General features: G+C 41.9%; 1 protein-coding gene across 2 annotated transcripts in view; it reads right to left on the bottom strand.

Moving 5' to 3' along the window:
• Nucleotides 1-1,816: 1,816 nt before the first annotated feature.
• Nucleotides 1,817-18,229, bottom strand: part of APLP1 (amyloid beta precursor like protein 1) — a 39,108-nt gene continuing 22,695 nt past the window's right edge. The window contains exons 12-17 of one of the 2 annotated variants that reach the window (XM_088140017.1): nt 17,886-18,032; nt 13,692-13,715; nt 13,481-13,548; nt 12,082-12,150; nt 4,985-5,128; nt 1,817-4,474 (exon numbers count right to left, since the gene is read on the bottom strand). In XM_088140017.1, the coding sequence (XP_087996143.1) occupies nt 4,376-4,474; nt 4,985-5,128; nt 12,082-12,150; nt 13,481-13,548; nt 13,692-13,715; nt 17,886-18,032 (551 nt within the window). In that variant the 3' untranslated portion in view covers nt 1,817-4,375. The remainder of the gene's footprint in view (nt 4,475-4,984; nt 5,129-12,081; nt 12,151-13,480; nt 13,549-13,691; nt 13,716-17,885; nt 18,033-18,229) is intronic. The other variant, XM_088140018.1, reaches the window with a different exon arrangement.

The raw sequence follows: 18,229 nt of genomic DNA, 5'->3' as shown, positions 1-18,229 counted from the left end.
TTGGGACTTCCTTTAATATTTTCTCTAACCAGGCACTCTCTGCATTGCCAAGCATCTATGCCAGTGTTGTCCAAACTTGGCCACTTTAAGATGAGTGGACTTCAACTCCCAGAATTCCCCAGCTAGCCATGCTGGCTGGGGAATTCTGGGAGTTGAAGTCCACTCATCTTAAAGTGGCCAAGTTTGGACAACACTGATCTATGCCTAGCTGCCACTTCAGTTTCCCACAATCTCTCAAGAGTACTGCTACCTCAAGATGAATTAAAATGGTGGACAGACCCAGCTATTCGGCACAATCTATGGGGCTTTTTTCTGGTGGATAAATGGCTCCAACAGAAGGGCTTGGGCTTCATGGCAAGAACTTATGATGAGAATGGCTCTAGGTTAATGGGTTAGACCAGGGTTTCTCAGCCTTAGCAACTTTAAGATGCATGGACTTCGATTCCCAGAATGTCCTAGCCAGCCATGTTGACTGGGGAATTCTGGGAGTTGAAGTTCACACATCTTAAAAGTTGCCAAGGTTGAGAAACACTGGGTTACACAGCACATTCTATAGATTAAATGGCTCACCACAACCTAAAGCTAAGGAGAGGTACTGGGGTCTCTGAGTTAACCCCAACAACCAATGTCAATTTTTGAGGGAAAAAAAGCAACCATTTAGAAGAGGGGAAAACCACATTTTTATTTGAAGAGCTGGACTTTCTTAAGGAGATCACCTATATTTCCTTTACCTAGAATCCTCTCAGAGACCTTGCATGTGTGTCACACAGCTGGATTATAATCCCATCAAGCTTCACTTTCCTTTGGAGGATCTTGCTCATTTTTCTGATGTCCCTTTGAAAAACCCAGGGGGTTGCCATGAAATGCCCAGCATTTGGAGTTGAACATAAGGTCTACCTTCATCAACTAACATATCCAACATGATTTTGAAAGCACTACTGTATGATACTTGATCAAGGATTGCTGTATCAAAGTTGTAAATCATGACTGGATGTTAATGGTGTCAAGCTCAAAGATTATTGAAGATCATGTCCAGGATATAATTTGACTGAGATATGCTGATTTCAATTTCATGACTTCCCAATCATCTGTTAAGAGATCTTCCCTCATCTCAGATTTGGCCAAACCATAAGTTGCCCTGGGTTCCAAATTAGGTTTACACAAACCATGATTTGGTTATAGCAATTAGGGCTTACACTAACAAATAGGGGAGAAAGGAAAATCAGAGAACCATGAAGCAGGCTAGAAAAATAGGAGTGTAAAAGCCAAAAGAATAGGGAGTTGTAAAAGTTCTCTCACTTTTTCCGTTGGGGCTGACCTATTCCTAAAAAAGGCTTGCAAATTTGGCAATCAATCAAAAATGTGTGCCCAGTTTCATGTACTCTCCAGATATACCCATTTTAAATGCCCCTTTTCTAACATCCACACTTTTTGCCGCCAAATTATCCAAACATTTTTTTTTTATGTGCCTGTTTTCTCTTAATAATGTATGCAGGTTTTTCCTTAATGCAGGCATTTTTACAACTGTACAGGAGAGCTAAATGGTGTAAGGTAGTGCAAAAGCTTTAGCTGGAGCACGTTTCTCTTCCTTTTTCCTTAAAGTCATGACAGCCACATGCTGTTTACTGTATGTAGAAAGAGGCCTCCAATGTTTGTGAGAACTTACTTGGCCTTCTAGAGTTATCCCTTGAACTTCTTCTGCATCCTTCCAGCAGAGTGACCCACCTCTCCCTCTTACCGCAATTTCTTTTCCATTCCCATTCCCATCCACCTCCAATATTCCCATTCATTGAAAAGTCCAGGTCCAGCACCACGCTTAGAGAAGTGACAATATTTTATTAGTTTGGTGGGAGGGCTGGCAATTGAATTCCATCTCCTGGTTTGTCTTTCTGACATTGCCTCTTGATTTCAAAAACCTCAGCTTAAAAACAAACAAGATCTAGTAGGTAAACAGGGCAGGGCACAAGAAGGTAACTATGAAACACAGCAGAAGGCATTCAGGGGAGAAAGCCTTACATTCTTTTTTCTCAGACATTGAGTATGGTGGTTGTGAGGGTGAGGGCCTCCCACCCCTGAAGATTATTGACTCTGAAAGTAACTTTCTTCACTACATGAAAGTGAGAAAAGAACTGATTTCTTTTGTCTCTCCAGTGTGGTTCTTAGCCCAGGGATTTCTCCAAAGAATTATCCCAGCTTCACCAAAGAAGTGGTGGGCTCCCTTTCACTGGATGTAGCTGGGCAGAGGTTTTATGATCATCTGCTAGGGATGCTTGTTTGAATTTCTGCACACAGCAGGCCTGAATGGTCCCTTTCCAATTCTCATGGTTCTCCAACCTGGCCATCCTCCAGATGTGTGGATTTCAACTCCCAGAATTTTCAGCAGTGTCTGTGTTAGCTGGGGAATTCTGCGGCACCCAGATTGGAGAAGGCTGGATTATGGCTTAAGGGGGACCAAAACAAAAGCATCTCTAAGGTTACCTCTTCTGAGTGATCTCAAGAACCCTGTTACTATAGGTATCTTCCTTAGTCCACCTCCCAAGAAAAAAATAGCAAAATGGTTCAACCCAAAGGCAATAATAGGACTATTACTCCACACCATTCTGTCTAGTAGCTGCTAAAGGTTACAGAGCATTTGGCAGAGATGGCACCAGAGATGGTCCAACTGGCTCCCTATCTTCCCCCATTTGGGATCCTGGGATGGCCGCTCTCAGAAGATACTTTGTAAAGTGATCAAGACATGTGGCAAATTGCTACTGGAAGAAAACCTTCCCACTGTAAGGAACAAATAACAACAAACAGGTATATATGCTTATGAGCTTAGCCCTATAACGGAACTTACTTCCCAGCTCCTGAACTTCTGGGCTGGGGAAAGACCAGCCTTATGGGCTGTGCTCACACAACAAGCTTAATTTCATTCCTGAATTAACCTGTTTTCTGGGTTTGCACAAATCACTGAACCATAAAAGAATGAGTCACATAACTTGTTAAGCTACCCAAATCAAACAAGTTAAACTCAGCTTAGCATATTGTGTGAATTCAGCGGCTGCTAGGTTTGTAATTGGACTGGTTAACTGAACTGTGTGAACATAGCCAGAGTGTTCAGCAAATCTGCTTTTATCCTTTACATACTTTGAGGGGGAAAGAGGAAGGAACAGAATGTGTCTGCATGGAAGAAAAGAGCTTCAATCCTCATATCTCCCCTCTCCAAACTAGTCAAGTAAAGTGCTGATGGATGCTAACTTACCCCAGGCTACCCTCTTTAGCTGGCTTTCCAATAAATTAAGTGCAACGAGTGAGGAGTTCAGTGTAGTAAGGAAGCATAAGATAAGCAGAGACAGAAAAAGGCAAGCAAGTGGAGATGGAATTTGGTCTCTATGCCAGAGGCAAGCCAGGTTAGCAATGGGCAATTCTAGCGTGCAATGGTACCCCTTGTCTGACATGTATGCTGGAGGTGTTCCATTTTTTAAGAAAATCCCTGCAAAGTGGAGTCACAAATGAGTGCCATGGAATATGTAGTGCCTACTGCTTCATGGAAAACCATGTGAAGTGTGTATCTAGGGGTTCTGAAGCGATGTATGGATATTGGGATACTGTGTTGTGGGCTGCCATTTTAACATGAGATTTGGCCCTGTGTGAGTTCAGATGATGCACATGTGAAAGTCCCACAATAAATGAGCACTGGTTACTGATTTGAACATACAAGTTTTAAGGGTGTATGGTGTGGCTTTTGGTGCCCCCAGGTTGCATGATGATTCTCTCCACAGCATGCAGTTACCCATTCAGATAAGTTGGCTAAAATACAAGAGAAGAACCCTGATGCTGGCAGCTTGGTGTTTTTGCCTGGCTTCACACAACATGCTGAACCTGATGACTGAATTATCCAATGTGGTGGGCTTCCACAGTACATCAAATCAGAAACTAATCAAAAAGGATGCGTTTGCCCAACATGCTAAGCCATTAAAAAAAAAAGACAAAGCAAGATTAAAATGAACCAAGCTTAGTGCTTCTGGAAATGTAGCCCCTAGGTTTGTAACAAAGCTGGTTAAGCATGTTGTATGAACACAACCATCGTGTGCGTGTTTATATAGCCATTTAAACCTTGAGAAGTGAAATTGAAGATGTGGGAGAAATGGCAAGTAGTAGGCTAGTAGCAGTAGCTATAAAGCCCAGAAAGTGTGAGGCAGGAGGAATATGGCAAATGGAAGAACAAAAACAAGGTGGACGAGGTGGTAGGAGCAAGGCTCAGATGGGGCACAGAAAGAGAAAAGGGCTCTGGGTGGAACCTACCCCTCTCCCATTGTAGATGCCATCCCCTCCATCCACATGGTCATGCCCACCACCCCAGTCATGCCACAACCCCCAGCCCCCAAGGAACTCAGTTCATCTCTTCAAAGAATTTGTAAGTGGGGTTTTCATAGCCATGGTTTTGCATTTTGCTCAACTGCCGCTCCTCCGGGCTAACCATGGGATCCACCTGCAAAAAGAGAAGAGGGTTAGGCCAAGCAATGGGAGTCCACCAAGCTTCTACCAACATGCTTGTAGCTCAGAATATCGATGAGTAGAGTTATTAAGGATATGCCAATACCATCCCAGTCAATTCCCCCGATTCTCAGAAACCCTTTCCATTAGCTCCTATCCAAGCATGTCTTCCCTTCTTGTTGATATCATTTCATGGAATCCCTTCCCCTGTGTGTCTGCCATCCTGGTGAACAATGCACCAAGAGGGAGGCTCCAGGAATTACTACAACACCCACAGTTCCTGGGAGGCCACCATGTGCTTTCGAGCTCTGCAGTGCATCAAGGCAGCAGACGGTACTCTTCTCCACATGCCACTACTCCCAGACAGATAAATAAAGAGAGTGGAGAAAACCCGACATGGGTGAAAGCATTCAAAAGCTTTTATGGAGCCTGAAATTCTTCTCAAAGCCTGCAATCCCAGAAGTTTGTCTGCACTCCAAAAGCAGATAGTATTTTCCAAAGGTACCTCAACAATGCCATGGCTGATGGTCCCATATGGCTTTCGGCGAACCATCAGGAGGCTGATGATAATCACCATGGCAACAGCCACTGCTACTATCAGGAGGCCAATCAGGGCCCCTCGGTTGATGGTTACCAAGGTATCAGGCTCCTGCGGAAAAACAGAGTCAGTGTGATTTTAGTACAATCTTCATGTAACTAAAGAAGGCACCTTGTATCTACAATGGCGTAGAACAATGGAAGAATAGGCTTTCTTAAAATAGCAGATTTTTGACGAAAGAAAAGCCATATGTGTAGTAATTAGAACCACTGCTTTTCCAACCTGTTTGGAATGGATGCTCCAGCTGTTGATGGAGATGACAGCAACAGAGATACAAAGAAATGAAATTTGAGTTCAAAATGCAGAGGTTAAAGAACTCTGCCCAATGGTATCATACAGATTGTCTAACCATGCCGTGCGATTTTGAACAACATTGCTTCCTGCTATATCTAAACATCTGCAGCTAAATTAATTTGGCAGATAATTCAGTTTCTTTCCAACCTTTGCCTTGGTAACAAAATATTGCCTTTGGAGCTCAGGATAGGGGTGCAATGGGGTGGGGTGACATGGTACTGTAATATTACAGGAAGATGTTTGTATCCCTTGAAAGAAATAAAAGAACAGCTGTGTGCTTATGGCTACAGTGTTCAATTGTCCAGAAAAGGACCACGCTGGCTGATTTAGTGACAAATTAGAACCTAAAAGTGGCTACCAAATGATGTTCAGGAGAAAGAAATTATTTTTCTTCTGGATGAAGACCAAGTCCATTTCAACTGCTCTACCATAACTTTTCTGCTTAAATCCAGAGTTTAGAACCAGAATATCCAAATAGAACCACCTTTCTCTCATAGCAACTTATTAATAACTGCTGGAGGGGATTATTCACACACACAAACATTTATCACTGGGCAGGGGCTTGTCCTAGTGCAACCACCAACTTTTTAAATGCCCTATTTTGTTAGATTTTGCCTGCTTGCTCCTGAACTCTTTTTTATCTGGTGGTATTAAATTGCATGTATTTTAATTGTTACTATAAACTGCCTGGAGGAATTGGATGCAAGGGCAGGGCTTAGGTGTGCTAAAATGGGGGGAAAAAAAGAAACTGGTTTTATATTGGGTGGAGGCAACATGCTGGGAGTTGCACTTAATCCTTGGGGAGGGGAGATGTGGAGATTTCTTCTTTCAACTGCCACTTCAAACTGCCACGAGTTCTACAATTTTAGTTTTGGGTGGTCTGACTTGTAGGAACAAAACTGCCACTTCCATCAAGGCCAGAAAAGAAGGGGGGAGAAGTTATAAGGTAGGTTACCCCAATCTGGTAACCTCTGGATGTGCTGGATTTCAAACCTCATAATTTCAGATAACATGGTCACTGCCTGGGGGAGCCGGGAGCTGAAGTCCAGAAAGTATGAGGTACAGAAGGCTTTAGAGGTTTTAGAGAATCCATGAAGATTAATCACCAAAGAATGGAGTAAATTACTCTAAGTGTAAAATTTCTTTTGTCTATAGCAGTGTTTCTCATCCTGGCAAATAGAAGGGGTAGAAATGGAAGCAGTAACAGACTTCATTTATTTGGGCTCCAAGATCACCGCAGACGGAGACTGCAGCCATGAAATTAAAAGACGCTTGCTCCTTGGGAGGAAAGCTATGGCAAGCCTAGATAGCATATTAAAAAGCAGAGACGTCACCTTGCCGACAAAGATCTGCATAGTCAAAGCTATGGTTTTTCCAGTAGTAATGTATGGCTGTGAGAGCTGGACCATAAAAAAGGCCGAGCGCCGAAGAATTGATGCCTTTGAACTGTGGTGCTGGAGAAGACTCTTGAGAGTCCCCTGGACTGCTAGGAGGTCAAACCAGTCAATCTTAAAGGAAATCAACCCTGATTGCTCATTGGAAGGATCGATAATGAAGCTCAAGCTCAGATACTTTGGTCACCTAATGCGAAGAGAGATCTCTTTGGAGAAGACCCTGATGCTGGGAAAGATTGAAGGCAAAAGGAGAAGAGGACGGCAGAGGATGAGATGGTTAGATAGCATCACTGAAGCAATGAGCATGAAACTGAGCAAACTCAGGGAGGCAGTGAAGGACAGGAAGGCCTGGCGCAATATGGTTCATGGGGTCACGAAGAGTCGGACACGACTTAACGACTAAACAACAACAACAGTGTTTCTCAACCTTGGCAGCTTTAAGATGCGTGGACTTCAACTCCTGGAATTCCCCAGCCAGGAGTTGAAGTCCACGCATCTTAAAGTTGCCGAGGTTGAGAAACACTGGACTGTAGCAAAGGTGGACAACCTATTTTGACCTGGCTCTGTCTGGGCTGCAGGAAGCAAGCCTCCATTTCCCCTCCTTGTTGGAATAATTAACCCCATTTGGATTTTTTTTTTTTTTAAGTGGTGCTATGGATGCATTAAGCTTCTGCAAGACCCAAAGCACCCATTTTGCTCCGTAAGACCCCAACCCCACAATAAATTAAACAGAAATTTGACATTTCAGCCCTACTGACTCCTGCTTTATAGATTCAGCTGGCATCATTATTCTATAAATCTTGGGACCTTACAGTTGAATGCGGCCGTCTTAAAAACTTTGGCGCTGGCATGTTTCCAGCAATATGGAGAAATTGCTACTTGACTGGGGCAGCTTGCTTCCCTTGTAATCTGATTCTCAGCCGTCTGAATTCTGAAATGACTAAGGTTGCTTAGTTCTCACCTGTGACAAGAACATATGGCTTGTTCATAAAGCTGTGGTTGGGATAAAGCCTGAGAAGGGATCTGGACACGAAAGGCACTGCTTATTTTTAAGGAGAAAGGGATTAGCAACGATTGCCACAAGCATTGCAAAGTTCAGGAGTAATTGAAATAAGCTTTTGATCCCTGTGGCATTTGTCAAACATTCACAGCCAATATAGAACTGGATTTCTTCTGACAACCCAGGACATTGTTAGAAACAATCTGCCTTCATCGGTTCAATTGGGTATGACTTTCAGAGACTTTAGAGATTACAAACAACGCTTATGTTAATAAGTCTACTTTGTGCCTCTGTAATTCAGATGTATAATGCTGTGTGGGCCTGGACACATATTGGCGTTCTAAAAAGACAGTTTGTGTTTTTCATCCCAATTTGTTTTATTTGGAAGTTGTTTTCAGCAGGCTAAAATGCCCATCTTGCAAACACTCACTGAAGTACCAAAGCTTAGAGTTTGTTGTCTCTCTGGATTTGGTAGAGAACAAAGCTGTGATTATTGCTTCTAATGTTTGCTTTTCATAGAGAGAAGCAGCTTCTACCTCTTATTTCTCCTCCCAATTCCCTACCATCCTTATGGGTCCATAAATCAGAGAAATTACCTATTCTTCCGACACAATTAAAAAAACCATAAACAATGAAGTGGAACGGGATATGAAGCAGAGATGACCTCAGGCATGGAAAGAATGATGATTTTTAAAAAGATGAAATCTCCCCAAGAGAAATTTCCTTTTGGTGGGGAATTTTGAGATGCAAACCAGCTTCTCTGCTTTCTGCTGAATAATCCAGTGCCAGTGATTATTGTGGGGGAAAAAAGGCTGAATTAACTATCAACCACCACAAGACTGAGGCCAAGTATAGCCAGTTTTATGTTACAACAGATGTATGCAGGGCACAGAGTCAACTGACTCTAATGGGGATCTGGAATTAAGCATGCAACCAAGGGAATAGTAAAGATATTAGACAAAGCACACATAACAATTTGACGAGGCAAAGGAAACTTCCTTTTGCAGAAGAAGCCCTGTTTTTAATCCCAGATGAGGGAAAGATGATCTGTTCAAAACCTGGTTCCAGGAATCAATCCCTGATAATAAGAGGCAGTTACTAAAAGACTAATGGGCAGCAGGATGCATGTATTTCCCTGGATTCAAATGAAGGACTCCCTTCTATGGGAGAAGTCTATGGGCTTCCATAGAGATGGGCCATGTTTTCCCACTACTTACCCTACATTTTCAGTGTCATCAGTTGGAGGACCACCTACAAGTATTGATGAAGGTCAAGGACATCCATCAAAAATAAGACACAGTTACTGCTCGTGATGATATATTACCTCCAATTTTGGAAGCAGTATCTTTTTCAATTTCAGTTGTTGAGCAAAGAAACAGAACAACACTATAATGCTTGTATCCTTACTGGATGACTTTTCTGTGAGCACTGGCCACTTTCAGAGCAAGGATGCTGTGCTAAATAGGCATTTGACCAGATCCATCTGAGTGTTTCATAAGTTGTTTATTCTCAGGTTTTGCTGAAGCTGCTCCTGCCACTTCTGCTAATTAACTCTCCATTTAAAACTGACTTTAATTGTCAGTTGATTGATTGCAACCTCCCCAGACCTCGTGCCCTCCAGATGTGTGGGCCTTCAGGTTCACAAAATCATGCCAACTGGGAATTCGAGGCTCTTGAAGATCAACATTGCTGGAGGACAATGCTGGAGGAAGCCTGGTTTAATATATTTGTGAGTTGCTTTGCGAGGACTCCAAAAGTGCCTATGGATATGAAAATCTATTTTCTTTTATTTTGCAACTCAGCTTTGAATAGCTTTGAAGCTTTTTTAGAAGCTTCTTTCCATTATGTTGGAGCTACAAACTCCCCAGTTCTGTTCTTGACTGTTCTTGCTATGCTTTCTGTAATGGCAGAGCAAGCCAGGGTTTTGCAGCCTGGATTTAAACATCACCTTTCTACTGTAAGCACTCAAGATAATTAAAACTGATGGCTTCAAACTGCTCCTGTTTACTTCTAGTTCAGCCAACAGTACTGTAGAGCTTGACATGAAAGTCAATATCTGTAGCTCTCAACATCTACAATTGTTGTTGTTGTTTAGGTGTAAGACAAATTGTAAATAATCCTTTAAGAAGAAAGATCCAAACAACTGTCCACAAACCTATGTACAACTTGGCAGATCTGAGCTTGCATGCACTTCTTCAAAGACGCTTTCAAAGAAAGTATTAGTGCGACTAAACAGAGTTTAAAAAGTGTGTCCCTTAGGAAAAAAAATTAGAACTATTGCCCATGTGGGGAAAAATCCTCAAAGAATTGAAATACTAAGCATAATAAAATGCCTAATAAGGTTGGGCCAAGAAAGAAAGAAAGAAAAAAAGAATAGAATCTAGATAGAGATATAAAAGCCAAGGAGAAGAATGTTAAAAGGATTGCATTAGAAGCAGGAAGCTTGCCAGAGAATGGTTTGGGTCATTAGACCATCAAGATGTAAAAAGAGCACTTAAGGAAGACAGAAATATTGTAGAGAAGTTAAATGACTGCTTTGCATCTGTCTAAGACAAAGGCAAGGTTGGCAAAATAGATCCAAATTGTTCCCCATGAAGACAATAAATCTGAAGAAGTGACACAAACGGAACCATCTTTGGAGGACAATTTAAAGCAAACAGATAGATTAAACTCATAAATCACCAGCAGCAGATGGAATTCTCCCAAGAGTTCTGAAATAATGCAAAATATGAGCTAGCTGTAACAGTAACACCCAGTTCAAGAAAGGTTGTCTGTGCCTTGCTGTCTGCATGGGAAAGAGAAAGGACAGGACAGGACAGGACAGGACAGGACAGGACAGGACAGGACAGGACAGGAAAGGAAAGGAAAGGAAAGGAAAGGAAAGGAAAGGAAAGGAAAGGAAAGGAAAGGAAAGGAAAGGAAAGGAAAGGAAAGGAAAGGAAAGGAGGAAGAAAGGGGTCCTGGATAGAGCAAAAAGCTATATCTGAGAGTTATTACAGAGTTGAACAGGGATCACACAAGCACCTGACAAAGAAATGCTAGGCACTGCCATTCAATCTATGTTTGTGGGGAGAGGGAGAAGATGACTGATTATATGCTGGAGTCAAACTGCCATTTGCATGTAGCAATAGGATATGTTTGTTGAGGAGCCTAACCAGATGTGAATGACTGCGTGAAACAGGAAGTCTACATACAAAACTCCTATTCCTGGAATGGGGGTTCTGAATCTAAACATCCTGTTTCTCCTCCAAAACGGGTGGGTGCTATTAGTGTAGATCAGTGTTTCTTAACCTTAGCAACTTGAAGATGTGTGGACTTCACCTCCCAGAATTCCCCAGCCAGCATGGCTCACTGGAGAATTCTGGGAGTTGAAGTCCACACATCTTCATGCCACCATGGTTGAGAAACACTGGTGTAAATGACATATTGTTAAAAGTGACTAGAACGTATGAAACTGCAGCCAATCTCTATTGACTTTGTTGCTGCTGTTTTCTGTTATTGTTACATTTTCAGGAATAAGGAGATCCTCTATGGAATTTGTCTTGTCCTTTTGGGCAGCTGTGCAGATGGGCCCAGTAGATGAGGATAAACACATAGGCAGTGGTAAGAGGAACACAGAAAAGGTGAGCCTACTCAAGGACGGTGGTCCATTTTCAGGGTGACTCATTCATGATTTAAATGCAAAAACAAAAATTAAAAACAAACCCAAACCTACCAAGTTTTCCATATTTAAAGTTTCACCTCAATTTTGCACACAATGAACCGGAGAGAATGTGACTGAACCCAAAGCTTTGCCTACTTTTATTTTTTACTTTTTTAAAGGATGCTAAATGAAGAGCATTTCACACAATTCTCTGGACCAAGTGAGATGTATAATTTTCCATGTTAGATCAAGGTGTGGCTTTTTACTAAAAAGCCTGACTGCATTTGGATCTAGTTTTAACTATTTGTCTCCTTGCTTCCAAAAAGATTAAAGGATTAAAAACCCCTCCCACCCCCAAAGTTGGGCCCCAATCTAGATTGGGCCCCCATGCTGTCTATGTTTATATAGTTTTTAAATGCTATATATTAAACCAGGGATGAGCAATGCAAAGTGCGCAGGCAGCATATAGACATGAAGGTCCCTGAGATGCTACCACTGAAATTTACCAGGGAACCATTGTCATATCTAGTTTGGTCCTTAGATTGAAGGAGGAGACATTTGAGTTTGGGTTATGAATGAATGAAGATGGGGCAGACATGGCACATAAGGAAGGTTAGGGGAACTGAGGCCCACTTGATTAGGTGGAAGGCAATGTGCCTTGAAAGCTACTTACCAGCTCATCACGTTGGATTTCTTGGGACTTGTACACCATGCCTTTGACATCTGAGGCAGACACATTGACCTGTGGGGAGGACAGGAGGTGGTTTTAGATTTGGATTACACAACCAGGGAGACACAAAGCACAATGGGTAATCCAGCAACACTGTCTTCCTCTTAGTGCCAAATCACTCCAGTCACATGGGACAACTGCAATCTAGTCCTCATACAGAGTGCATAGCTCCTTTACTCCAATTTACAACCTAAACAGTCCAGCATTTTCCCCTTTCAGGCTGGAAAACTGCATGGGGGAACATGATGCAGTTCTCCACACAACGGGACAACCTCAATGCATTAACCTTTACAAGAGGGCAATTATTCATTTGAAAGCACACTCATCTCAAATGTCTCCATAGACATAGTACAAATAATATATGGAAAAGAGATGGACTCAGTACATATTACTGAATCTATGAGGCCCTTTGCCATTTTTCCATGTTGTATCAATGACTTAGAACAGTGTTTCTCAACCTTGTTGGCTTTAAGATGTGTGGACTTCAACTCCCAGAATCCCCCAGCCAGCATGGGAGCAGCATTCCCAGCATTCTGGTAGTTGAAGTCCACACATCGTAAAACCAACAAGGTTGAGAAACACTGACCTAGAACATCAAACAATAAAGAGAGCCAATATAGACTTTGGTCACTTGTCTCAAATAAAGTTGATGGAGTTCTCTCTTAGTCTGATCTCCTTCTGAATGATGTCATGAGGTTAACACTTATTTAATATTAAGGAATCAGCTTAAGATTGAAACCTCTATTATACAACAAATACTTCAGTGTGAATCATAGTGGTTCTTTTTTCAATGTTATATTCAACTTTGGATGAAAAAGCCAAATAAAATTATGTGTGTAATATTGAGATCCTACATTGTAATTAATATTGCTAGAGTACTTTTTCTTCCTCTTCTCTCTTCTCAATACTCTAAGCTATCTAAATAGAATGTTAACAATTTTTAATCATATTATAGAAACATCACTGTATTTAAATAATACAGCGTATCAATCCTAACAACATATTAAAAAGGAGGAGAAAAAAAACACTGGAGAGGTAAATCACATATATTGCTTTGAACTACTTAGAACAGTGCTTCTCAACCTTGGCAACTTGAACACATTGGACTTCAGCTCCCAGAATCCCCCAGCCAGCCAGGTTGAGAAACACTGACTTAGAACAAGGTAACAGCATTCATCCAGATGTTACTGAACTGTAAATCTCATTAGCCCTAGGACTGTGGAAGCTGTAGTCTACCAATTCCTCGAGGATCCCACATAATCCTCCCTCCAGTTTGGAGGACTGTAAATGTAATAAACAGCACTGAAAATAGCAAAGTCCAAAGGGTTTCCTCTGAACCTACCTTATGTTCATACTCATACAGCAAGGCTTTGTCACTAGTCGGATAGTCATATTCTGCCAACCCTGAAGCTGTGGAGAAAAGAATCAGGTGAGGGTTAGAGGAACAGAGACCTCAGGTGGTAACAAACAACAAGCCCATCTCCTTTGGTCCCAGTAATTGCTACTAAACATACAGAGAAGGACTCCATGAAGATCTAGAGATGAGGACTTACCTTTCTTGTCGGCTGATTCAGAATCTGTCCGTTCCCCACACAGCACCAGAAGGAGAGAAGGAGAGTGTGGCAGAAAGGAAAAAGAGAACAGAAAAAGAAAGATAATTTTGAGAAGAAGGGCCAAGAGACACACAACATGGTGCTGAGACAGGGGAGACAAAGCTGATGTGCCCACCTCTTCCCCAGGAGCAGAAAACAGGGTACTCTCTTCCTCAATTCTCCCCCGAGAACAAGAGATAGATTGGGCTGAGAAAGAATGCTTGTGTTTACAACAATTCACTTAACTAGCTACTGAATTAACTCATTTTCTAGCTTTGCACAATGCATTGAACCAAAAGCTAATAGAGGTAGCCCTCTGGTTATAATGGCAATCGGGACCGGAATTTCCATCACTAAGCAATGTGGTCATAAAGTGCGACATCATGTGACCACATCACTTAGTGATGACAAACCCAGCAGTCCCAGTTGCTGTCGTAATCTAGAGACCATGCAGGACCTTAAGAGAAGACCCCACGTGACTGGAGTCCTAGGCAAGCAGGCTGGCAAGGGCTGCAGGTGGGCGCTGAGGCGGGAGACATAGGCAAGTGCTACAGAGTGTGGACAGGCTAGCAGCAGCTGCTACAGAATGCAGGTGGGTGGGGGTGTCCCAGGGATCTCGTACTCCATAGCGGGGCTCCTCAGGAGAAAAAGCAGCAGGAGCGACTCACTTTGAGTGATTGACTTTGCTTGTGGGAAGCCAGCAGGGAAGGTCGCAAATCGCGATCATGTGATTGCAGGGATGTTACAGCAGCCTCAACTTCACGGACCAGTCATAAGTACCAACAGAAGTGAATATGTGTAGCTCAGGGTTGAACTGTGGAGTCCTTGGGATTCTCTGAGCTTGGCAGTTTTCTTGCAAGCATTTCATTAATGTGCACTGAAAATGTTATCTAGCTGGGAATGAAACGTTTGCAAGAAAACTACCAAAGTCAGAGAACCCCAAGGACTCCAGTCATAAGTCCTCCTTGTTCAGCACCATTGTAACTTTGAATGGTCACTGAACAAGTGGTCGTAACCTGAGGACTACCTGTAAAATGATTTGGGTTCACATAATACTCTGAGCTTAACAAACAAACTAATCAAGGTTAAAGGTATGCATGTTTTGCATGTTGTGTGAATGCAGCTCCTAAATTTGCAAAGCACAATGTGGGGACATATCCCAGGAGTTGCCCAAAATGCTTACATGGCCTAGGGTGAACTTATACCTGGATCTTCTCAGTCTTAGCAAGAGTGTGATTCTCTAGAGTGGTGTTTCTCAACCTTAACAACTTCCAGAATTCCCCAGGCAGAATCTGGCTGGGGAATTCTGGGAGTTGAAGTCCATGCATCTTAAAGCTGCCAAGGTTGAGAAACACTGCGCTAGACTTTTCAAGTTGAAAAACATGCCTGAAGAAAGCAAACTGCCTGTCCTGGTGCCAAGAAGACTACATGGACATGGACATGAAGTCATCAGGAGCCAAGTTCTACCCGAAAGAGATTTACCACTTTAAGTACTCAGTTACAGCATCACTGGTTTAGGCATTCACTTCTTGTAAGAGAAAGTAGCAAGACTCAAGATGAACACAGCCTGATTTTTGCCTAGCAATGCTTTCCCTTGTGTGTCTTCAATTCATCAGCAACTCAGAGGCAGTAGTGGAGTACGGCCACTATTAAAGAAGTGTAACCACAGATAGATCTTTAAGTGTTTGGTCCTATCTGGGAATGGATTGTATCCCTAAATTTTCATTAGAAAATAATGTTCAGGTGAAGGGAAACACAAAATCTTGGTTAACACAATAGACTCAACTGGTTAATTAAAGATTTAGCATCTGCTTATAGGCAACATGTTAAGCGTGGCTAGTTTTAATCTTGGTTTGTGACTTAATGTAATGGTCAACCCAGACCATCTGGTTACTTTATGGTTCAATGTATTGTTGAAACCCAGAAAATAAGATGATTTGATAACCAAGTTAAGTAAGTTATGAGAATCCAGACATGAAGCTGTCTTATATCAGGTCAGCTAACTGGTCTAGCTAATCCAGGATTGTTTAGTATAGCAGTGGTTTTCCATGTTTTTAAGTGGAACTCCTTCCCATTAACTCCTTTCTCTTTTGAAGTGGGCAGTGTTCTGAAATCCTTCTCCAAGTGAGTTTTGAGTTTTGGTTACTCCCTTTTCTGCACTGAGGTTTATCAACTTTCTGGATAATCCTTCATACCTAGTTAGTTACATTTAGCTTGGCATCCCCAACACGTGTAAGAAAGAAAGATTCTGTGTCACAGCAAACCAAAACAGAGCAAACATCACATTTTTCTTGCTGACAATGGTTCACATGCTGTGCTAAACAAAAGTTTGCTTAATCGTGATATGTCAAGCCAACGTCAAAAAACCACATTGTGGCTCTATATAATGTTTTAACCCTATTGATGGGTTAGATGAACTAGACTATCACTCTATTTTAAAGGAGGAAATGAAACAGATACCAAATATCAGTAAGGCTTTCTCTTTGAGGATCAATTGTATTAGGCAACCCTCTTTATGAACCTGAATACTGAGTCAACGGTTGATTTTTATAAATATAGTGGTACCTCGGGTCACGAACTTAATTCGTTCCACGACTCTGGTCGCAACCCGAATTGGTCGCAACCCGAATCAAATTTTCCCATAAAGTTCAATGTAATTATGGTTAATCCGTTCTGAACCATATGTGTGTTTTTTTTTAAACCACAAAAATATGACACAAAGTACAGTATGAAGAGAGAGAACGCTAACCTTGCTCGACATGACTTCTGGCGTGGAGGACAGGAAGGCAGGTGGAGAGGCAGTTATTGCTTGGAGGGAGAGTCCCCCTCCCTACAGGAAGCCACGACCATGTGTCACGGCAGGGAAAATGGCTGCGGAACCTGTTCGTCACCCGATTCCGTTCGTGAACGGAAGCAGAATTTTGCGAACGGTGCTGTTCGTGACCCGAATTGGTCGTGAACAGAAGCGTTCATGACCCGAGGTACCACTGTACAGGAAAAGTGGTCCAACAGCCTGTAGGAAGCTGACAATCCAAGTGAGACCATTTGTCTATCTAGTTCCTCTCTGTGTATTTTATAATAAAGTTTTTGGGGTTTTATTGGTGGACCTCAGCTTCCTTTTTAACTATTGATAATTTTCAGTCACTTAAAATCATGCCTAATGGTGTTAGGAGTGGATAAGACAAGAGAAAAGTGGGTTTTATTCTGGACAAGGCCACTTCTTGCTTGGACTATGTCTACTTCCTGCTTGGATGATGTCCTCTCCCTAATTTCTCATCTGGAAGCACTTCCAGCATTACAAAAATGACTGTGCACCCAAGGTCTTGCTAACCAATTCAATGACCCTTTAATGTTACCAGCAAAAGTTTATGCCATAATAAATATATTGGTTCTTAAGCCACTTTCTGAATGTTGATAAAAGAACAACACTATGAATTCTCTGAAAATTTCAGCAAAGGTCTTTATTGTTTGTTCCCAAATAGCCTTTTTCTACTGGAGAAAAGCATGTACTTTTAATGCTGAGTTATGGTCTTCTCCTTCCCTATCACATGTAACAGAATTTCTATATTTTTTCCTGCATCTTTGACCTTAGATAATCTCGCTAGCTGTCCTTCTCAACTTGCATGCAAGCTCAGCATTATTTTCAACTTATTGCCCTTTAACAGACCCAACCTATAACCCAAACCAACCATTTTTACAACAGGAATATATTTTTCTGTATATTGATATTGTTGACACTTCAACATCTTTCAGTGGTTCATCTAACTGTTTTCTATCAGTTGAAAGCAGAAACTGTCTATCCTAACATTTAGGATTACATTATTCAACTGCTCTGTAAAATAATAATAATAATAATAATAATAATAATAATAATAATAATAATATCAAATGCAGACACACAGACTTGAAGCAGCAGAGAGTTCCAGAAACAAAAATGAATTGATACACTGTTTTTCTTCTGCTGATTTTAAAAACCTTTCTTCTTTTTTATTTCCCAAAGATTCTCATTCTATCTGTGTCAGATTGGGAATGCGTTTTTCATTTATTGCACGCTAAGATCTAGTTAGATGTTTCAGAACTAGTTAGCTTTCTCTTTCTACTCTTTCTACGAGCAAGGATTCGAAACAGCGGGGAGGAGCAACTTAACTGACCCACCTTCTCCATCATGTGGGTAAGAACGACTCTCAGAAGCTAGGTCCTCACCGCTGTCCATGGGTAGGAACTCCTCTGTGGTGCGGGTCTCAGAGATGGAGGTAGTAAGCAGGTCATTGGTGGACACCCGTTCAGATCGCAGCAGCTCCTCTAGAAGACAGAGAAAAAGGAAGCAGATTATTTGGAGCCCTAACTTACAGACTTGAGACTCTACCTTGTCTGCTATAAAACTTCCCAATTTTTCGCAAAGGTTTTTATTTCAAGCCATGCTCAGACTCATTCATTCTTTGTAGAAGAACTATCCCTCTGAGAAAAATCCAGCCCCTCACCCAATAGGGCGGATGCAC

The sequence above is a fragment of the Python bivittatus genome, unplaced genomic scaffold, assembly GCF_059951505.1.
Source record: "Python bivittatus isolate LINGU-HERP-01145 unplaced genomic scaffold, Pbiv_v1 ctg000310_np1212, whole genome shotgun sequence".
In the NCBI taxonomy this organism is placed as follows: Eukaryota; Metazoa; Chordata; class Lepidosauria; order Squamata; family Pythonidae; genus Python; species Python bivittatus.
Note: the sequence above shows the minus strand (reverse complement) of the source record. Positions and strands in the feature narration are given on the sequence as shown.